The 23639-nt window shown below is 41.7% G+C and overlaps 2 protein-coding genes across 3 annotated transcripts; one reads left to right on the top strand and one right to left on the bottom strand.

The window, feature by feature from the left end:
• The first annotated feature begins 1071 nt into the window (after positions 1 to 1071).
• On the top strand, positions 1072 to 23639 carry RUG3 (Regulator of chromosome condensation (RCC1) family protein). Of its 2 annotated transcripts, none has more exons than XM_039124844.2 (6): positions 1072 to 1696; positions 4228 to 4367; positions 6330 to 6524; positions 19301 to 19429; positions 19613 to 19768; positions 22635 to 23639. In XM_039124844.2, exons 1-6 carry the CDS (start codon positions 1170 to 1172, stop codon positions 22865 to 22867), a joined length of 1380 nt encoding a protein of 459 aa, XP_038980772.1. In that variant the 5' UTR covers positions 1072 to 1169; the 3' UTR covers positions 22868 to 23639. The 2 variants fall into 2 exon arrangements, with proteins under 2 accessions (XP_038980772.1, XP_038980774.1); XM_039124846.2 differs by having other exon boundaries at positions 20730 to 23639.
• LOC120110287 (putative L-ascorbate peroxidase 6, chloroplastic/mitochondrial) lies at positions 12972 to 14307 on the bottom strand. Its single transcript, XM_088717216.1, has 5 exons — positions 14296 to 14307; positions 14118 to 14126; positions 13838 to 13912; positions 13385 to 13484; positions 12972 to 13206 (listed from the first exon to the last, which is right to left on the bottom strand). The coding sequence occupies exons 1-5, from the start codon at positions 14305 to 14307 to the stop codon at positions 13022 to 13024; spliced, it is 381 nt and encodes a 126-aa protein (XP_088573342.1). The 3' UTR covers positions 12972 to 13021.

Below are 23639 nucleotides of genomic sequence, written 5' to 3'. Positions count from 1 at the left end.
CGGCTTTAAACACTTCATCGATTCATCTTTAACATCTTTTTCAAAGCCCTAATCCTTATTTCAAGATCCCATTCTGCTCATCAGAAGCTAGGCAATGATCTTATAAATCAAAGCCCCAATCCTTATTTCAAGACCCATTCTGTTCACAGGAGCTGGGCAATGATCTTATAAAAAGAGAGCAATGGTGAGATTGGAAAAGTACTTACGACCCCTTTTTTTTTTCCGTACAATGGTAGATTACGTCAGACGAGCGTAAGCACTACCAGTAGAATCAAGAAAAATAAGATGACACAAAGGTGTAGGGGCATAGTCAGACCCTGTCCATAAGATCTCTCTCAAGTGATGAGCAACATAGGAGGCAATTCAGTCAGCAGCCCTGTTTGCCTCCCGATACATATGAGCAGCCTGAATAGAAAGACAACCACATATCAATCTTTGGATATCTCTGAGTAATGGATGGCTGTTACCCTGCTACGCAACCCTAAGCTCACCTCCAATAGTAATTATATTGCCAGTGTGCCACCCGCCTACCACAACCAAGTGGAGGTGGAGTCCCGAATCACAAACCCCATCCCTCCTCTGTCTCCACCTATCAAAACATTACCGTCGAAGTACTTATGACCTTTCAAATATCAAAGTAATGAGAGTGAGTTTTCAAGTCCAGGGCATGGGAGAGAAAAAAATAGTATAAAAAAATATGATTTAAAAAAAGAATATATATTTACATACAGAAAAGTGTTGATAGCAGTTATTTTCATTACATAACAACAAGTATATTAGAATAATAGTCAAATAATGACCATTATTTAACTACTTGGAATTAAACACCGAACTGCTGTCACCTTGAAACACGACTGGGATGGAAAGAAGAAAAAAATTTGCAGCTAATGGCGAGCCATGAGCCTTAATTCATTTCTATTAAAAGTGGAGAGAAAAAAAAGAAAGAAAAAGAAGGTGCTCGCACGTGTGGCCCAGACCAAAAGGCCCCAGAAGTTCCCCCGAGTTAGCGACCGGCCCCCGCCCAGCCGGCTCTTTTCGTTGGACCGCCATGTCAAGTCAGGCAGTATCTACACCCGGCCGGTCCGATAAACCAAAACCCTAACCCCTTTCTTTCCCGCCGCGCGCTCCTTTTTTCGACCTCGCTCTCCGCCATCCTGGGCGGCCAAGCGATGGCGATCCGCTCTCGCTTCTTTCCCTCCTTCCGCCGTCTCTCCTCCGCTGCCTCCTCTGCCGGCCCGCTCCTTTGGAGCCACGCCGGAGAGGAAACCTCTGCACCGTCATCGACCGTCCAAATCCTATCGTGGGGCCGGGGCAGCTCCGGCCAGCTCGGCGGCGGCAAGGAGGAGATCCGGTTCTACCCCACCCCCGTGGCTTCTCTCCGCCTCCCGCTGGACTTCCGCCTTGCCCCCGTCCAAGGCCGTCTCCCGCTTTCTCCTCCTCCTTTTCCTTCGCAGGACTCGGCCACTGCCGCTGCCCCCATCGAGGTTGGGATCTCCAGTGGGCTGTTCCACTCTGCCTTGCTCGTGGACGGGAGGTTCTGGATCTGGGGCAAGGGCGATGGTGGCAGGCTTGGTTCTGGTGATGAGAGCTCCGTCTTCGTCCCGATGCTCAACCCTAATCTTGATGGTGTTCGGAGTATTTCGCTTGGTGGAATCCACTCTACCGCCCTCACCCGGTCTGGTGAGGTATTTACATGGTCAGTAGACAGGTTTTTTGGGGATTTGTTTGATCGCTGGGTAGGCAAAATGTGGTTAAAATCAAAACTTTTGCTTTGGTTTCGGTTCTAAAGTTAGATTTTTGTGCCTTGAGTTGAAAACTATCGTTGTTTCAGTTTTACTCAACAAGAAGTTTCCTTTTACAACGTGTAGTGGTGCTTTTGGAACAAGGAGGGTTGCGTATACTCATTTTCATCACATTTATGCACATTTTGATGCGCCGTTTCATTTTTATATCGTTGTTTGTGAATAGAAGATTTCGTTTTAATAAGACATGGTGTTTTATCCTTCCAAATATGACCTCCAATGGCTTTGTTATGTGTTTCTTTCAGTTTGATTTTGACAAATTTCCAACTACGCTCGTCAGATGATATATAGTCATATTTCCGCAACAGCAATCTATATGCCGTTCTTTAAGAAGCATGAACTAGATCACCTCAACTTGCATTGAGTGCCCTATTTTAGTGCATCTGCCACTTAATTAGATCTGTCCATCTTATCGAAGATGAATTGTAGATGTTTAAAGAAGCACAACCCATTTGACATTCCTTCCGTTGTTGGGCTTTTACTGGTCGTTAATGTAATTTAAGGCCACGTTTGGTTTGCAGGAATTGGGAAGTGGGAATGGATATCAGTTTCCCATCCAACATCTTTCCATGTTTGATAACTTTTTGAGGATTTGGACAAACTTTTATCATATTTTGATCTAACAATCGCTATTTTAAAGACAACAGACCTCTTCTTGTTATCAAATATAAACTCCCAATCATTAATGTAGCTTAGTGCACCTTGCATGGAAGTTGTTTCTGAGTTAATCGTTTCTTCAATATGTTGTTGTCTAATGAGTAGCCAAATTACTAAAGTTTTTTATGCTTGCTACATTTGGTGCCTTCCTCCTCGCCCTTCTGCTAACCATCTTTGACTTGTATATTATCTTTTATATTTTCTTCTCTGATTGCTAGTTCTGTAAAGTTCCCAAATTGATGGTTATGATGATCCTCCACAATACGCTCCAATCCTAAGTCATCGATAATCATAGTTCATAAATGTTAGGAAGCTAAATTTAACCATGTCAACATGCTTCATTTGTTCTACATTTGCTGCTTTTGGGTAGGTTTATTTGATGATGCTAGATGTTGAGTTTGCCTCTATGTTGGAAGAATCCCCATTACTTGAAAATTGGATTGAACATATCAATTTTTTTAGGTGAGCTATGAGCACCAATTCAAAATCCAGTCTACGTGGCCTTGTACACCCACATATGCATACAAGGTTTTAAATACCATTGGGACAACGGGGCATCCCACCATCTTGAGTGTTGGAATGGGGCATGTTGGGAAATAGACTAGGAAAATAGGGGACATGCATTATGCTGAGTATTGGGACATGGAGCATGCAATCCCATGGAAAAATCAGATCGGCCTTGTCCCACAGTTTTTAAAACTTTGTATGTTCATGTAATCTAGTGAGCGCATTACATAGGTTAATTTGTAGTCCCCATGCTCAGTCACACAGCAGATTGATAATATATCGGCTGCCATTCCTGTGCTTGATAATCCTCAATACATTCATATATGAGTATATATGAGAGAAAGGGAAGAGATTTTAAGGATATTACATGCCATGAGGTTGAATCTAGTGATGGTGGCCATGGTGGTACTAGAGGGCCAACTTCCTAAGGTGGCCTACAAACAAGAGTGATATCACTTGTCGAATGTTTTATAGAGTGTTCTTCCTTGTGAGAGGCCCCACCAACCATAGTTGTTTTTTCAGCACCACCACTTCTTCGCTTGCCATCCTTGCCCTCCAATGTCGTCTCACCTTCAGACATTCAAAAACCTCAAGATGCAAGAGAGTTTGTGAGAGAACTAATTCACATATTTTCTAGAAAAGATTGAGATTCTTTTAGTATGGAGCAAAGTTTTTTTGGTATGGAGGAAAATAATTCACATTTCTTTTTACTGGTTGGGGACTTGGACAGGTATATAGGGAGTTTCATTAAAATGGGTGCCGGGCAGATTGCCAAGTGCTAAGCGGTGCCAAATGGATTAATGTTCGAACTTCGAAGCCTAATTTTTTATGCTAGATATTTCCAATATTAGTCAAGTAGATTGTTTTGTAAAGCAACATTCTTCAGTAGAAGATATGAAGAAAGATTACCTTTATGGTTTCTTAGCAGATAAGATACAGATCCTTCTTGAACTAACTTCACTGCTTTTGTTGGGGCTGGGTTCTGGGCAGGAAACAAATTCTTGGGGCATGACAAGATCCTGTAAAGATGTTAGTGACCCTTCCTATAATTTGTATTGCACCGAGTCATTTGAAATACCTTTTTCCCTGCACATGTTCAACAATTTAATGACATTAGACATAGTGACTATTTATACTCTTGAAATTCTTAAGTAGGTCCAAAAGAAGTTTTTGCTTATGTTCCGCAATGGAAGTCATATTTATTTATTATTCTTCTGGATTGCCAGAGTCACATTACTGCTCAATTGGCTGGAGTTTGCAGGGGTTATGGTGGGTTTGGAGCTCTTGGGCACTCTGTTTATCACAGGGAACTACTGCCCAGGGTTGTGAATGGTTCTTGGAAGGGACGCATATCCCATCTTGCTACCAGTGGAGCCCATACTGCGGCACTTACTGATTCTGGTCAGTCTTCCGTACATTAATCAGATGCCAATGAATTCTGAACCTTTTTCATCCTAGATGATGATCTGCATTTAGATTCCCGAAGCATGTTTTAAAATGTACTGCATGAGGCTGTGCATGTGGCTGCCTATGCATATGCAGTCCCCTGATTGCATACCTTATATGCAGATACCATGTGGTTAGGCCGTCTATGGGCTGAAAAGACATTTTGGTAAGCACTTTTTGGACGCATATACAATACAATTAGCATTGAGTGGCTGCATAATTAACCCACTTATCATTATGTCACCACATGTATGGCCCTTTTAGCATTGCGGAATCATATATGTGGGTCCTCTTATGTAGGTCCATATGAACAAGGCAGGGTGAAGCTAATTGTTGGGTTGAATGCAGATTTCAAGCAGGACACATGTATATTAGTGATGTCAGTGTAGTAATTATGCTGTAGCTGTTGCTACTAAGCAATAAACACTAGTTACTAGATGTTATTGTTATTAATATGGGTATTCTATATAAAATATTGTTATTGTTGTATATAATACTTTTCATTATTTTTAAAATTTTAAACTCTGACCATGTATGCATATGAATCATGCAGGCAATGTGTATGCAGCCTGCATGATTCATATGTACTATGCAGTCCCTTGACCGCTTCCGTACTGCTTCAACTTTTTAAAACATTCTTTCGAAGTATTTTCAGACATTAATGGTCATTATGTTAATGCGGTCTTCTATAATTGGAGTTTTGCATGAAACTAAAGGTCTGGTTATTCTATAATTTCAAACTAGAATGGACAATTATTTTGGTGCAGTCCTAAATATTGAACTACGTCGCATTTATATTATCTACATCAAAAGCTTAAACTCTGTTTAAAATCAAAACATCTGTTGCTTGGAAAGAATAGTTTTTTATGGAGCTATTCATAAGTGACAATGCAGATTTGTTGAATAAGAATTAATACAAGATGAATGGAAAGAAGAAAAGATAAGAGGTTCCTTGACTTCCGTTTGTTTGAACAATAGAGAAGAATCAACATTTAGGTTACAAAATTTGGATCTAAATGGAACTAAATACATAAATACACCTAAAGCAATAATGACAATATCCAAATGCCTTGAGTACTTCCTCAACTCAGTATTTAGTTGTAGTTTAAATCTAAACATAACCCTAATAACTCAAGAAATTTCTCAACCAATATTTAGCCATTCTTTGTGGCTGTGTTTGGATGGGGAATAACTAGCGGATAACCCCCTATTATCTCCCTTATCCTGTCTAGTGGTTTTTTGAGCCAACAAAATAGGGGTATTCCATCCATATGAATTGAGACTTTGCTATTGTTATAAATTTGAATTCAAAACCATGCTGGATTAATCTTGAATCCAAACCATGTTGGATTTGCACTGATTCACTCTACTAGGTCCACTGCTGAAGCATAACGGTTGACAGTAGGATCTTAGCTGCAAGCATTTTTTTTTGGTTGTATTGTCATATGCTATCAGTTTCAATTTGAACAAAGCATTGCTTCATCTTTCAAGAGTGTAGCTATATGTTGCCTTGCTAAGTAGCTGGTGTCAATGAATTAAAGTCATTCATCTACCAAATTGTGTGAACCTTTATATTCATTTAACCTGATATACATGTGCATTAAATGTGCCATCTCAATTTTGTTGAACATTGGTGAAATCCGTCATTGACTGCAAACTTTTTAATGGATACCATGTAATGAATTGAAGTTTTGGCTCGTTAAACTACTAACAACATACAGATCATCTTATATGTCAGTATATCACACATGAATGCAATTTCCCTGGATGATATTTTAATGATACCTTGGAGTTTGCAGACACAGCTACTGAATTTCCTGAGAATGACTTGGAATTCATTTTTCTGCTGGAATTTGTTTGAATCAAGTTTTATTGACTAAGATTATGCTTCGTGATGCATGTCATGATTCATTGTAGGTGAGCTTTATACCTGGGGCCGTGATGAAGGTGATGGTAGATTGGGCCTTGGCAGCGGTGGCGGTCCAGGTGAGGGGGGTTCTCTTGGAACTCCATCCAAAGTGAACGCACTACCTGTGCCTGCTGCAGCAGTCTCTTGTGGTGGATTTTTCACAATGGCACTAACTTCAGATGGCCAAGTATGGAGTTGGGGAGGTGAGGATGTTTCTAGTATCTGTGATATTTTGCTTCAAACGGCTATGAACATTAAGTACGTACAAGTTGATTTATTTTTGCTTCATTTTTAGATTATCAGATAATGACGTGAATTTGAATATTTTGACCAAAATTGAAGATATGAATCTAAGGCATTATTTTCTGTATGAATTTATCTTTTATGGAATTTCATAAACTAAATTTATATTTAAGACACACATCAAGTTTGTGGTTTAATCATATATTAACTTGTTGGTTGCCTAGCATTTTGATTAAAGCATTGATTGACTTGATAACTAGAAATAAATTTTAGTTTCTTATAGAACTTTGATTAGCTGTTAAAAAGTGAAAGATTGAAAGGAATTTCAAGGGAAGAAAGAAAAGAGCACATTTTTCTTTTTTCTTTTTTTTTTGTTGGGGGGGGGGGGCGGTAACAAGAAAAATTACTCAGGATTAACATGATTCTGGGACCAGTAACCAATTTTTCTCGAGTTTCTTTTCTCAATCCTCTGTCATATTCACCACATAAAATGTAGGAAAATTTTAGGACTTCCCCGCAAAAGATCCCTGATTATCTTATTTTCCACATTCTGAGATTTTTTTGTTACATCGTGAAATAATGAAAAGTGTGTTCTTTCATCTTTCTTAAGTTGCAATGTTTTCATAATACCTTAACAATTGCATCAGGTTACTGACCTTGTTATTGTAGCTGCACACTAGACCATGTAATTGAACCTGGATTACTTAAAACTTGGAATTATGGTATCTAATGCATTTTATTACCTCTAGCATTTCTCTTGCTAATAAAAACTGTAACCTTTGGCACATTTTTTTCTTTCTGTATGGAGCAAATAGCATAATTGAGCCTAAATCTATATATCTTATGAGAATTGCAACTTGAATTCATGCCTATGCAGATTTGCATTTGAGAACTTAGATGTGGAGAGCAAATTGAAGAAATGACCTGAAATCTTTGTGTACTAATTTCTAATCAAATTAGTTGGGATTCAGAAGTGAAAGAAATCATTTTATCTACTAATAGTGGCCAAATTAGTGTATTACAAAACCACACCCCTATTGCTACGACTGTAGATATAGGTCTTCTTAAAATGCTACTAAAGAAGGATACACTAAATTATGTAGATTTTTTATTTTCATTAAGCTAAGATAAATTGAAGTAAGACATTTTTAAATTCGAAAGGCCATTACGTAGTTATGTTCCCGACAATATGGGGTTATGCGAGGGACAAACAAGGGGCAGACCTAACATTTACCCTTTTTTGTGCACAAAGTGGCTGCTATAGGACTCGAACTTGAGCCATTGCACTTATCAACCTAAGCCTTTACCATTAACCAAGCAATGCCCCCTTTCATGCAAGTTAATGTCTTCTCTAAAATTTTCATAACAGCTTTTGCATGCATGTATAGTGTCAAAGTTTTCATTTTTATTAACTTTTGCTTCCAAGTAGAAAGAAACAAATCTTCATTAATAACTATGTTATATTCAGTCTTTGATTGAGCAACAAGAGCACTAGATTCCAAGTACTTAAACCCTAAGTACATAAAAGATGGAAGAGTGGTTAAAAAAGAAATCTGAAACATACTTTACCTTCATTTTTAACTTGTTGAAAGTGACAAATGAAGGCAATTCAGTATTTCACCATATGTCCATGAATCGAAAAAGCCAATGAGGAAAAAGTCCAAACATGACAAGGAATACGGGCCCTTTGTCGAGGAACTTAAACCCTAATGATTCCTACTAAATCAATTAAAGATAGAAAGATAAAAAATAACAGGATCAAAAAGAAAAAAAGAAAATCAGTTATACAATGCTGAAATTGTATCTTCTTGAAGAATCGGAGATTCTGCTTTTTTGCATGCATTTTTTTTTGATACAACGACAACTCACACCATACGTGCATGAGTACACCTATAAGAGTCAAAAAGAAGAAGTTGACGAAGGGGTGGGGGAGCAGATTCGTGCTCTCCCAGCGAAATCCTCCTGGGTGGTATGCTGCATAGGAAGTGACCCGGTCGGCCGCACTGTTCACCTCCCGATAGACATGGGTAGCCCGAAATGCTGCATGCCCTTTCACAATCTCACATATATCTTACAAGAGCGGGTGCCTATCCAGACGCTTGTGCCTGTCAGCACTCTTCTGAATCTAGGTAATCACAAGGGCCACGCCACCCTCAAGGTGGATGCAAGAAGCCCCTAGTACCAATCTGGCAAAGATAATGCCCTCCCATGCTGCTCTTTACTCCGCACCACTAACTGACTCATCGAAGATGTGCCATCCCACGACCGCAATGAGTTTGGACTCATGATCCTTGATCACAAAGCTCACTCCACCTCTATCTCCGTCGTCAGCGATACTGCCATCAAAGTTAACCTTGAGAAAACCAAGGGGTGAGGGCTCCCAAGAGACCAGAATGGTCTTGGGCGCTACACTAGCTAAGTGGAAACTCCAGATGTTCCTAGCCGACCCAGGCAATGATGCAACAGTAGTGCTGGTGATCTCCACTGCGTGGAGTAAAGCCATGTTCGCTATTGTCTTTGGGTGCATTCTTCTGCCCTCAAAGATTTGGACGTTTTTGTCCAGCCATATATGATATGCCACATAGGTACATCTAATGCCCCACTCCAGAGTGCTCGATCGCTGTCGGGCTTCCTTTAGCCGGCCTAAAAAGTCCTCTGCCGAAGTCCCACTCTGCGGTGAGTCCGTGGCCCAACTCCACACGTGAGCTACATGGGGGCACCCAAATAGTACATGACTGATGGTTTCCTCCACACTGGGGCATCCCTCACATATTGATGTGACTCGCACCTCCCGCCTTGCCAGCACACTTCTCGTTGGTAAGCAACCTCAGACCACCTTCTAAAGAAAGAGGACGACATGGGGATGAATGCGTAGCCTCCAAATCCATCATCCATCCGTCGAGTAGACCCTCGCTGACCAGGACTTGTAGTTCTCGAGCACCCACCCTCGTCCTTCCAGTTGCACTCCACACTCTCCTGTCCGTGGTCTCCCCTAGTAGGGGCCGGCAAGGCCAAGACCCTCGCCGTCAACTACTCCCCAAACGCTCTGCGGACACGATCCACATCCCATCTTCTCTCTCCATGTGCAAGCAGATCATATACTCTTCTCCCTGCCAAACACTTCGGGTCAAACATGGTGGGCCATCGATCGAGGGGCAGCTCTGACACCCAACAATCCTCCAGTGCGTCAATAGCCCGCCCATCTCCGATGGCCCATTTGATCCGGGAGCACCAACGGAGCACGAGCGCAAATTTCTCTCTAGATGAAAGAACAGCGACGACCAGTACGAAAAACTGACCTGACCACCCGCTCCCCATACTTTGCCCTTATCAGTATGCACCATAGGCTCTTGGGTTCCAAAAGGTACCTAGCCACATGTTTGGTCGCCATAATCTCTCGTTGGACTATCAGGAAGTGAACACCCAGACCTCCCCACCTAATCTGCTGACAGATCACATCCCAAGCAAGAAGGTGTGTACCACGCCCTCCCCCTCCTCGTCTCCTTCAGATGAAGCTTCTGAACATATGCTCCAAGGCTCTCAACGATGCCACTGACACAATGGTATTAGACAATAAATAAACTAGGATCGAGCTAAGAACCGACCCAACCAGGGTGATCCTCTTCATCTTTATAAAGCGCTCGCTTGCCACCCCTCCATCCTGTGTCTGATATTCTGTTCGATGGCTGAACAATTTTCTCGTCTTTTTTGCCGACCAGTGATTGGAACTCCAAGATACCTTAAGGTGCTCCCACGCTCGCCCATGCCTAAGATCTCCATGATGGTCCTCAGTCATGCTTTGGTTTTCGGGCTGAAACAGATTGCTAACTTATCCAGATTCATCCTTTGCTCAAAAGCCTCACAGTACACCACCAAGATCCTTCGTAGCACCTATGCGGAGTGTCTCTTAGCTCGGGCTAGTCATAAAAAATCATTCGCAAATAGTAAGTGAGAAATCTGGACTGACCCCTCCACTGGTCTGTAGGCCTCCAATGCTTGATCCTTAGTGGCCTGTCGTAGCCATCTGGACAATGCATCTAATAAATGATGAATAAAAGAGGCGATAATGGACAACCCTATCACAGTCCTACCGCAGACTCGAAAAATGCTGGTGTACCATTCACTAGGATGGCAAAGGAGGGGGTTCGGATTCACCCAAAAATTCACTTGATACACTATTGATGAAAACCGAAGCTCTTCAAGGATTGCGCCAGGAAACCCCAGTTCATCTTGTTGTAGGCTCTCTCCATATCAAGCTTGATGCCCATCAAGCGCTTCCTCCCAGACGCTTCTTAGAGGTTAGACTTGAACTCCCGGGCTATCAGCAAGTTGTTGGAGATGCTGCGCCCCCCCAACAAAGGCTTCTTGCTTAGGGCTGATAAGCCTAAGCAAAAACCTCCCTACTCGTCGCACCAAAATTTTCGCTACAACCTTGTATAAGGTGGTGCACAAGCTGATCAGACGGTAGTGGCTCGGCTCTGTAGGATTTTTCCTCTTTGGAATCAGGGTGATGAAAGTCTGCTTCCACTCACAAGGCATGCTGGCTGAAATAAAGAACAGCTAAACAACCTCAATTATGTCTTTCCTAACAATGTGCCAGTACCTCCTGAAGAAGACCGAGAAAAACCATCCGGACCCGGTGTCTTATCCTCAGCAAGCGATCAGAGGGCTTCCTAGATCTCCAAGCTTGATACTGGCCTAATCAGCTTTGCATTCTCCTTCGTCACCCTCGATGCTGGTGCAGGCGTTGTGGATGATTCCATGCCACCCGACACATCTATCCACCTCGATCTGAAGAACTTCTCTAGCACACTCTTGATGGCACTGGGGTCCTCCGTCATTTGTCCGTTGCCCTTCCTGATATTGTCGATTTGATTCCTTTGTCGGCATATGATCGTCGATTGATGGAAAAACTTGATGTTCCTGTCCCCCTTCATGACCCACTGAATTCTTGACTTCTGTTTCCATAAGATTTTCTGCTGCCGAAGAAGTGAATTATGCATGGCTAAATAGGCCCTGAGTTCTTCTAGCTCCACATCTGTCATGCCTCCCCTCCTCTCCTCCCGCTCCTGGAGGTTAGCAATTGAAGCCTCAATCTTCTCAACCCTTCTGAAGATGTTTCCAACCTTTACTCGGTTCCACTTCCTCAACTGGCATTTGGTTAGCTCCAATTTTCGTGTCACCCTGTACATAGCATTTTTCTGCACCGACACCTGCCAAGCCTTCCTTACCACCTCCCACGACCGAAAGTAGGAAAGCCAAATATTCTCAAAACAAAAGGGCCAAGAGTAAGGGCATATAGTCGAGGTACTCACTAGAACTGTGCAGTGGTTCGATGCTATCCGAGGTAGATGAGTCACTCGAAAGTCTGGCCAGTGCTGAATTCATCCCGCCGTGGCGAACACTCGGTCAGTCCTTTCACTCGTCCCAACCTATTGTTGCACTAGGTGAATCTCGTCCTGGTGTACCTCAGATCAACCAGTCCATTCACTGCTATGAACTCCTAAAATTTCCTAACTTCTATCTTGTTGGTGAATGCCTTGCCCCCTTTCTTCTCCTGAGGACCATCAATATAATTGAAATCCCCTGCCACTACTGCTGGAAATTCCTGCTGTACCAAACTGGATATTAGGTGTGGCAATTGGGTCGGGTCGGGTCATAAACGGGTCGGGTCACGTGCAGGTCCGGTCAGAAAATTATAAACCTGAACCCGACCTGTTTATTAAACAGGTCAGAAATTACAACCTGAACCTGTCATGTTTAATAAACAGGTAACCCGACCCGACCCGTTTAACCTGTTTAATAAACAGGTAACCTGTTTGCCCAACCCGACCTGTTTAACCTGTTTAGACCTGTTTAACCTGCCCAACCCGATCCGTTTAACCTGCCCAACCAAACCTGTTTTAATCTGTTTAATAAAGCAGCACAAAAAAAAGAAGATAAATGTAGAAAACATTATAAAAATCTTGTCCCAACATCATTGACATTAAAAAATCATTCAATCTTTACAAAAAGCTGAACATAAAGAATACAAGTTATTTGTTCATTCATCTAATACCAGCAATATTCAAAAAGTATTTAATCTTTACAAAGACAAGGAATACAAGTCAAATCATCCAAATTTACATATGGATTTGCCCGAAAATACTATCTGCTTCACATAGAACAAATGTCAATATACATGATCGCCTCCAATGCTAGGAAAGCACGGTACTTCTTAGCAAGCTTTTTGACCAGCTTCTTATTTTTGTTCATTTTTTTAGTGCTTCAACATCCCTATTTTTTTAGCAAGCTTTTTTGACCAGCTTCTTTTCACAAGAAGAATACTTTGCTTCCACAAATTGCTCCGGTGCTGCTCTTTTTGAGTCATCATCTATTGAGATACCCTGGCTGATAATCCCCATGGCATGAGTATTGTTTTCAAGAGACTGAAGATAAACTGCATCTCCCCTTTCTTTCAATTGGTCATATAAATAATAAAATGATTGAATAACAAGTAAAACCCGACTATTTTGATGCAATAACTAACCTCAAGAGGATCAAATTTGGCACCCAGATTGCTAAGTTTAGCATGAGCTTCAGCATAATCCTTGAAAAATGCATCCTGATCCTCCGCATATTTCTCAGCATAAGCCAGCAAAAATTAGAACTCGTCAGACATATATCCTTGAGTTGGATCATCCTGAAGGCAGCACGAGTTTCTCTGTTTACCTTGAAAGATGGGTCCAAGGAGCTGTTGTCGAACTTCAACCATTGGACTGTCCATGACTGTCCTCCAGGCGTTGGCATATGTTCACACATCATCAAGAATTAATATCACCAATGGCAACCATAGATAATATGCAGTCAACAGCCTGTGGCACAACCACACCAAATACCAGACTGACAGATGATTCAGACAAGGCACAATCTAAGCAACTCTGTTCATTAAAAATCAAAATCATACATAGGCAATGTTGATGATGATGACAATAATGATGATCATGGTCGAGGCGATACTGTTAGTTTGCAACAACATCACAAACTAAACTCTTGTATGTTTACTTGCATACAAGACACTACATTTATAGCTGACAAAGTTAATCCACTACAAGAGAAGAGTGCATGCAGAAAAAAAAAAGTTCATTCCTTCATTTATCAGTCAAAAGATTACATTTCAGTTCTAGAATATTGCTTCCTTTTCTGTTGAAAAATAAATTTTGAGAACTTATTAAACAAATTATGATGTGTGAACATATGCCAATGCCTGTCATCCAAAGATGGATCATCTTACCTTGAAGTAGCTGTTGTCGAACTTCAACCATTGCACTGTCCATGACTGTCCTCCAGGTGCTCCAGGTCCATCTTTCTATAAAGCAGCAGATACAAGTCAACAAGATGATTATACCAAACCCTGTTGTATGTACAGAGCATGCAAAGTTAGATGATATGTCTGCAGAAGCAGCAGAGCCAACTTAGCACTCAGATGATGAGGTTTCAGTAAAATTGCGCTTCTTCTCCCGAGAATCATTTGCAATCTGAGACATTGCTTCCATCAAAAGTTACAAACTTACAATAGCAACCTGTGCAAAAAAAGAATCTAGCAAAAGAAACTATCAAATAGCTATAAGTATCAAAAGAAGCCACACATAAAATTGATGGTAAAATAAAATTGAATATGTTAAGTTACCAATGTTTAAGCTAACACAAAAAAAAGGGGTACTCTCATCAGCATGCAGCTTGATGGCATACAAATTTCCCCATAGATGAACTTGTCTCATTATAATGAAACATGGTGGGCTTCAATCACACTTTTCTTTTGGAACAAAGGCCTCTACTCCTAGGCAGGTCTGTTCAAAATTTTGATATTTGCTTTGAAACTTCTCTTGCTGATTTGAGACGCATAGGCTACTCAAAATTTTTAGATTAACTGAATCTCCAGTCCGAGGTGAATGGGAGCAATATATTTCCTGAAATGGAGTGTTATTGGTTGCTGGTGCTGCAAATGGATTGGATGAATGCTATTTGTACTTTTGGATCAGGTCTCCATTGAATCTTAGTTATAGCCAAGGTGACGATAGGGTGTTTCAGAAGCTTGACCTGGCCAACAAAATTCAAAGTTGAAAGCCATTCCTGTTGGGTCTAGTCCGAGCTTATGAAATTGTTGATGGAAGAAATCCCCAAGAATGCTAGACCTTGACAAAGTGCTCTACCGTTTGATGGTGAATGTCTTTTCTGCTAATATTCTTTAAAAAAAACAAAAAAATTATCTGATATTATAAAACCTTTGGGGTTTTTCTAATATCAAAAAAAGTACTAGCAGTCTAGCAGATCTATACAAATCATGGCCTACTTTAACAGTATGATTCTTATATATTTGTTGAAGATTAAAATATCAAAGAGAACAACAGGAGAAAAGAGAACAACAAAAAAAACCCTAGAAATCCAAGAAATAAACGTAGGTAGGGATGAATCCGTACCGTATCAGATCTGAGAGATAATTGGAAGAAAAAAAAATAAACTAGACGAGTGAATCGAAAGCATTCATCAAAAGATGGATCTTACCTCGGTAGAGCAGAGGATCCGACCTCGCACGCACGGAAGACTTTGAACAGAAGAGGGAGAGGGAAGGCGACGGGAGCCAAAGAAATCCCAGGACCGGTCGAGCCGCCGTGGTCGCCGTCGACGGGGAGGCGGAAGTAGTCGGCAAGGGGGACGAGAGGGCGGAGGTGGAGGTCTAGAGGAGAGGGCTCGGGAGGCGAAGAATCCGGAGCTCGGGCGGCACCGAGAGTAGAGGGGAGAGCGAGAGACAGAGACTATGAGCTCGGGCGGCGCACAAACGGCAATCCCTAACCCTAAGGACCTCGCGGTGAAATCGGGCCAACGCGGTGAAATTGGGCCGAGGCGGAGAATTGGGCCGGCCCTGAATCTTGTGGATTGTGGCCCTTATCTATCAGCCCAACAGTTAAACAGGTTATACGGGTTAAACGGGTCCGACGTCTAAAACCCGTATCCGACCCAATTAATAAACAAGTTAAACGGGTCAACCTGTTTACGACCCGAACCTGTTTAGGCCAAATCCAAACCTGTTTATGGCGGGTCGAACACGGGTCGGGTTGGCGGGTCGGGTCATATTTTGCCACCTCTACTGGATATCTCATCCAACAGTACCCACAAACTGCAGAGAAAATCCATTGGCGCCCATTTTCTTCTGATATGACCATAATGACCTGTTGATTATATTTATGACAAAATATCAATGTTACAACTTCCTAGCCGCCAAGTCACAATAATCCCTCCGACAGCCTTTGAGATTCTACTGCATAGAACTCTCATGATCTTGGCAAACCCCACCTGGCTCGATGCAGACTGCCCCCTGACAACCGAGTTTCGAACAACACATATCTCTGGATCATGTAACTGTACAATCCTACGGAAGGCCGGACGAAAGGATGGCTTCCCGCCCCCCCCCCCCCGACAATTCCATAGCAGGTTTTTCATTCACCCCGTTGGGGGGTTGGTCATCACTCGTGAGCCTCACCTCCCCAGCCTCCTTCACCACCAGCTCATCCGAGTCCTTGCCCCTCTACCAGCCCTTGGAGGACTGTTTTCAACTGTGCCACAACTTTCATTGAGCTCCTGGCCCGTTTCAACGGGCCAGCCCAATGTCAGCCTCCCCCATAGCCACATCGACCGGGGCCGCTATGGCTCGCTCCGGCAGGCTCGGAACCGGCACCGGGCCTAGCCCATCGGCCCCACTTGCCCCCGACTCAGAACCAGAAACCCCTATCCTCCCCTCATCACCCGAGTACGCCGAGCCGCCGGCTGAGCTGCCCCCTTTCACTGGCGACCTCCGCGCCACCTTGGAGGGCTTTTGCGGTCCATTCGAGTCGCTGCCAAACTCGGATGAATTCGGTCGAGCCCTCAGGGAACTCAGGCCGGAATGGCTAGATGACGGGTCCAAAGTTGACTCCGGGATGGTCGCAGTCGCCCTCCTCTGCCGCACCTCAACAACGGCCACCTTTGGCTATCGGACCTGGTTAGTGGCCAACCACGATCCGAAGATTGGGCGGCGACCCTGGTCAGACACCTCCCCTCCTGGCTCCGCAAAGGCCTCCACGACCATTGGCACAGGGGATGCCCTAACCCCCTCCTCCGTCGATACTGTTGGGGGGGAGGGGGGAAACGATATTCCCCCTCGACATGCTCGATCTGGGCACATCTGTAGCAGGACGTCGGCAAGTTTTTATAAACGAAAGCCTGCCAGTGTCTCATCTCCTCCCCCTTGATATAGATCCCTGGCTTGAGCGATTTGAGGGCATCTACTTCCACCTTGACCCGGGCAAATCCTAGCTTCCGCACCTAGTATGTGAATCCATCTAGGGCCAGTGGCCGGCCGCCGTCGCAATATCCCATATTGACTCCTTTTCCTAATACTCCAACAGAAGGGAGGGGAGCCGGATCCATACAACAACCCAGCTCACGGTCTTGACGCCTGGGGCAAAGTTCGGCATCCAACGCTCCATGGCCAAAAGTTGGTCGGCCACTAGCCACAGGCCGTTGGCCAGTGCCACGTCCCTGTGCCCCTCGCTCCTAAAACGAACGATCAAGTGCTCCTCCGCCATCGGGAACACCTCGATGTCATAGTCGAGCTTCCCCCTCAGTCTTAATTCCCGAGCAATCCATTTCGCCCGTACCTGCCTTCCCAGACTTCGGAAGATGACTGACGTGGACGCCCATGCCTTTCGAGCCTTCCCCACCCTCTCCGACGGCAGCTCGAGTACCTCTATGAAATGCTTTAGGAGGGTCTCGAGTTCCTGTTTCGATATGCGATGGTTGGTCCACAGTGGCTGCTGAGGCTGAGCTTGGGCCACTGTCGACCACATCGGAAGCTTCTCCACCTTTCTCGGGGTTGGCCATTCACCGCCTATGCCTTTCCCCTTGGCCTCGCTGGCCCTCTATTCCTCCTCTGCCTTCTCCTCCGTCGTCATCACCGAGCTCTGTTTACTCATCACTGTAAACTACCAAGTGCTCGTCGAATCGTCATTGAGGACACACGAATATTGACGCAAACACCAATTGGTCGCACTGGGCGCAAACGTATGTTTTTATTCGTTAATTAAGAGGAACTACAAAGCCTCTGTTATATATGCTCTTCAAGGCCGTCTGCATGCTTTCATTGTCATAGTTTATTTTGGAAAGATATCAACTTAATTATTTAATTTTGCACAAAATTGTTGGGTGTTTTTTTGGCAAACTGTTATACATTTAGGGTCCCATTATGATTTGTCCATTACTATGAGTATAAGGCGGGTGGTAGTCTGAACAAGTGTGCATCAGACATTCAAAATTTGTGTATTGAGTGTTTTGGAAATCTGTTCAGTAAATGTGTTTTGGAAACCCTGCAAATGTGTATAGCTTGTCTTGTACTTAGACCAATGTGTATTCTTCTGTAAAAGAAATTCTGCAAAAAAAGGAAGAAAAGTTAATTTTATGCAACATTCACTTTGTCATAATTAATTTAGAGTAGTCTGCTTTGTTCACGAACTGCCAACATTCCTACTGAAGAAGTTCTGGAGCTTTATTTTTGTCGAGTAATCCAGAGTGTTGGTTAAACTGGTCAACATCTGTAATGCACAATTCTGAAATCGTCATTTGCCCAAAAAATAGGTGCATTTGATAGCCCAACGTATTGATTTTGCGCTGTCATAGTCAATTTTGATTTTTCAACGGTCTGCTCGGTTTACCAGTTAAATGTCATTTGGAGGTGTTCTGGAGTTCCATTTCTGTCTAACAAGTACTTCTGGTGGAATTCTATGAATCGGGGTCTCTCTCTCTCTCTCTCTCTCTCTCTTGTGTGTGCGTGTTTGCATGCTCTGTGGTTCCCACGGAAAAGATAATGTCCCAAGCAGGGTACGCCATACTCTTCGGTACCAGTATCCGGTACGGGTGGCATATCGATATTCGGTACGTCCAAAAAATTTTGTATCGTACCATACCGACACTGTGCTGGTGTGGCACCGGTACAGGATTTGGTACTGAGACGGCGAACTTTGTTCCCAACTAAAAACTTCATAGACTTAGTGGTTTTGTATTTCTATTTTTTATAAGATACATGCTGATCATGGGGATGAATGGAAGAACAGTCTTGTAGATACCCCAATGGCATATCTGAAGAAAAATCTGTAGATGGAGAACTCATTTCAGTCTAAAACAAAATACCTGGCAACGTGGTCCCTTTTGGGTGATTAATACTATTTTGGAATATGAGTACATCTTAATGTTGTAGTATAGTTTTCTGTTTCTGTTTATTTTGTCTTGATATAGTTAGTCTATTTATGAGATCACAGAAATCTTAACATTATTTTTTGTTATTATTTTACAGCTATACCAACATTTTATTTGATTCAATGGAAGTATCTAGATTTTTCTCAGTTTTCACTTTCCATATGATAGAAACTTCCGCACCAATTACAGTTTTGCTCAAAGTGCCATTGCTAAAAGTGGTTCTTATCTGCTTACTCGACTCTTTCTTATATACTCTCGAATATAGACATGCTGTCTTGTGTTGCACTAATATAGACTAGAGATCAGTGCACTTGATGCTTTTCAGTTTTCGGGCATGTTGGATACAAAGTTGCTGTACTGTTGGAATGCAATGAAAATTCTGTTAAATATTTAATTATCTTCCTCGGCAACTTTTCTGACTTTGACCTATCAGCCAACTGCTTAGCAATAGTATATTGTTTTTGGGCAGCAAATTCGAATTTTGAACTAGGACGGGGTGATAGAACAAGTGATTGGAAGCCACGACTTATTCCTAGCCTCAACGATGTTCGAATCATTCAAATAGCTTGTGGTGGTTACCATTCTTTAGCTTTAACAGGTAAAATAGTTACAGTGTCCTTCTCAGGAGTTTGATAGATTGTGAAAAATTACGTCACCTAGCAGTTGTCATGTCAAGTATTTCTTTATTTCTGCTAATGCTCTTTGCTGTTAACTTACTATTTAATATGTGGATGTATTTAGACAATTCTGAATAGAAATTAGTATCTCAAGATGTTCTCAGATAATGGCAAAGTTCTTTCATGGGGCCATGGTGGTCATGGTCAATTGGGTCATCATTCTATTCAAAACCAGGGAGTTCCTCTTGTTATTGAAGCTCTGGCTCAGGAAAATATTGTCTTTATAGCATGTGGAGGTTCATCTTCAGCTGCTGTTACAGGTAAGGCTATATTTTCAGATACTCTTAGCTTACTGCGTTTCTTGTTATCTTACCTGGTCTGTTTGCATGTTTCTGCAATTTTCAACACTGGATGTATTTCATGGCCAATTTTAGTTGGTTTGCTTTTAGTTGCTCAAACCAATTGTCTGACTGAAATCCTGCCCATTTTGGCTTTGTTTACACTTTGGCTGATAATTGGTTGCCAATTCAAGTTTTTCCACCATCTCAGACGCAATTTATTGCTCATATTCTCTTCCTCAAGTTTGCTTTTAGTTTGTTCTAATGCAACGGCCTTCAGTTTGCTATCCTCTTCTTCAACTTCCTTTTCACAAGCCATGATGGTCTCAAAAGCTCCAGAAAGTGGATTATTGTCAATCCTTGAAATTTCCTTTCCTTTTTCAGGGTTAGTAACTCTGTATATTGTCTGGTACCTTATTTCAAACATCAGGAAAATTATTAGTTGAATGCCTTAAAAAGTTATGAAATTTTAATTATTTGTTTCCTTTCATTTGTTTTAAAGAAGCATTGTTATTCGGCAACCTAATAAATTGAACGGCCAACATTTGATCAAAATTTTGACTGGCTTTAGTTAAATTGGACATTTTCAGCTTTCCATCTTCATGAAAGTGATTCTTTACTTGCTGATTTTTCATGCTCTTTGGCTAACTCATGGCTTTTTCTCCAATGACTTCAGCCGCATCAATGTCAATTTCATGTTAGGCTGATCTGGTTAATATGCACCAAAAGAAGAAATCTTCTTTTAAGCTTTTTTTGTTTCTGAGAATTGTACTATAACACATGACCCTAGTGGCCAGTTTAAATAAGTCTTAAGTTTTTCACCCTCAAACTTTGTCTTTAAAATCTAGATAATTTATGCTAACTAAACAAATATTCAATTTCAGATACGTGATATGACACCAATCCCTAGTTTTCTTAACTTGTATAATGTATTGCATGGCAGTTTCTCCTAGCCGCTGCCTCAGCCTACATATGTCAGCCATTGAGACCTCAGGCTCTATTCAAAAGAGCTGAGCTTGAAATTGTTGCACCATCTCTTGCCACAAATTAATGGAATTCACTGGCAAGTTAACATATTATGCCAAGATTGTTGAGAAGTATGTATTCAAGATAGTTTCTCCAAATTGAACAGTAAATCAACCAATGTGTTCTATGGTTGATTTGTTTACATCCCAAGAAATAATGTAAACTCACGTAACTTGTGCCAGCGAGGTAAGTTATGCAATTTAACAGTCCATTTAGAATATGTTTTTTGGTGTATTGGATGTCCCACTGATTTTATCCGCAGGCCCATGGTCCATAATATTCCCAGGTCATATCTTGCAATTAGTTTCGATTCATATTAAACTGGGGATTGCCACCCAAAGTAGTTCTGTCTTTACTCACGGTCCATTTTAGCCAATTAAACACCAGATTCTTCATCAAATATAGGTTTATCATGTTGATTTCTTCATGTCTGGTCATTTCTTCTCTTACAATATTTCCTCCTTTGTTGGCTAGAACTTAGCACGTGCAGCAGATGGTTGTGGAGGATGGGTAGGTTGAGGCTGCACATTGTCATTTGAATTTAATTGTTAGGTCACTACGACCAGTAACTGTTCCAGCTCTGTCTAATATTCCTTGTTTGCTCCTACTTTTATTTCCTAATGGCCTCTAGGACAGTTAACTTTGGTCTAAGGTCTCAAATTATTGGTCACTTGCCAAGTGACTTGCTTAGAAACTTAATTGTTCGTTTCACTAATTTGCTGCCTGAAATTGTTTCCTAAATTTCCAAAAGCAGATATTCATCCTCCAAGATTTTCTTTCTCAAACTTTGTTTGGATTAGAGTTCTATTGGACCTCTACATCATTTGATGTTCTGGTTTGACTTCTGCATTAAAGTGACCATTGCTGGTTTCATTCTCGCATTTTCACAAAAATATGTTTCCCTTGGCTTCCCTCTTGTTGATTGGAATTGATTCTTGATTAACTGATAAACGACTGGTTGGTTGAATTATCAATTCAACCATTTTAAGTGATTTAGGTGATATAGGTTCCACTTGTCTTGATGAAGTTGACTTCAACATTTGAAGTGCTGAACAAGATTACTGTTTAACAAAAATGACTAAAGAAAAACGTTAATGAAAATAGCTGTCCAACTAACCTTAACAGCTTAAGCTTCCAAGAAGCACCATTCTACTTGAAACCAATCATTGAAGATAGCTATTACTCCAATCCAAACTAATTGATAAAAGCTAAATTTTAAAAGATAGGATGATGATGACATGAGCATTATCTCTGTGATCAATGGCAAGTGGGGGTCTGTGGGCTTTGAGTCTCGAGTAGTGTTACCCTCACGATTTTGCCCAGTTATGGATGGGAATTCCTTCCAACTCCAAGCGAAAATCCTGGGTTCGGGTCTCAGACCAGCCCAGGTACTTACATGGGTGGGACTCCTTCCTAACCTTTGAAAAAAACGAAAAGATAGGAGGGAGAAATATTCAAATGTTGGTGATGCCCTCTTTTCTTTGTTCCTGTCGATGTAATAATTGTTCAATTATTGCAACTGGGACTGCTCAGTTAAAACTCCTTGGTGTGGTAACCTCTCACTTGGATGGAACTGTTCAATTTGGGCATTTAAAATAATCTGGCATGGAATGAATCTTCTCAAAATTGGCCTCCATATCGCTATCATAGCTTTTTTACTATTTCTTGTGTATCAATAGAAATGTCTCTATTTTCAGTTAATGGAAGAATATACAAGGCCATAACCAAATGATCTTTAATTACTCATATAACCTGTTGAGTTACTGGTATGGTAATGGTAGTTTTCAAAATTTAACTATTAACATTTTTCTGGACAAATCAGACACAGGGAAGTTATTCATGTGGGGAAATGCAAGGGATTGTCAGCTAGGTGTTCCTGGGCTACCAGATGTTCAACCTTTTCCCATTGAAGTGAAGTTCCTTATGGAGGATGAAGAATTGGGCCCACATCATGTTATTTCTGTTGCAGTTGGTGCATCACATGGCATGTGCTTGGTTGCAAGACAATGCCAATTGCTAGAGGATTTGCCATCCAGATTGTACCAAACACCTTAATTTAAGAAGCCACAGCTCTCCTAAACTATTGTGTATAAACATCCTAGCTGAGATTGTAGAGGAAGTCTGCGATTCATTAAAATCTGAGTCCAAGTAGTGCTCCCATCTATAGCAAATAAATTGGGGGGAAGAATCCTGGTGAGGAGTAAGAGTCCATACAAATTTGAGTGATCGGCTGCAATTGATGTCTGATGAAACAAAGTAGAAACTGTGGTATATAGTGCTGATAGTGTTGATGTGCACTTTGGACACCTCCATGCCAGGGAACGGCGAACCAAATGTTGCAGATATAGTAGGAGAATTTTTACGGTTTCATTTTGATATTTTTCTTATGTGATTGTTGCCCTTGTAATCACTACTGCAAGGGACAAATATGATCACAGTGCTATATCGTAGCCCACAATCAGGAAACAAGAGTTGAATAAGTATTTTTGAGTTTGCTGGTTGAAGACATACTTGTTTCTGGCATTCTGTTTGCGGCATTAAATTTCATACACCTGTGCAGAATGATATTTTATGTCATTTGCAGCTGGTGCTCAAGATTCAAGGTTTTGACTGCTTTATACGTGGCATTGAATCCATCTACTTAATCTTGCACTCCTTTTAAGTTGAAGAGGTACCTCAGCTTTATTAAACAGTGCAACAATATGATGCCTAGAACTCTAGTTCTTTTCTAGACTCCAACAGCAAGTTCTTGACTCCTTGGCCTTTTTCTACAATATGTATATTTACTTGAATTTATCTGCAAAATGTATCTTGGCTATTCCATGAA

Source organism: Phoenix dactylifera, chromosome 2 (genome assembly GCF_051530095.1).
Source record: "Phoenix dactylifera cultivar Ajwa chromosome 2, Ajwa_hap1_PhDact_Kaust_v1.1, whole genome shotgun sequence".
In the NCBI taxonomy this organism is placed as follows: Eukaryota; Viridiplantae; Streptophyta; class Magnoliopsida; order Arecales; family Arecaceae; genus Phoenix; species Phoenix dactylifera.
This window is presented reverse-complemented; position numbering and strand designations above follow the sequence as displayed.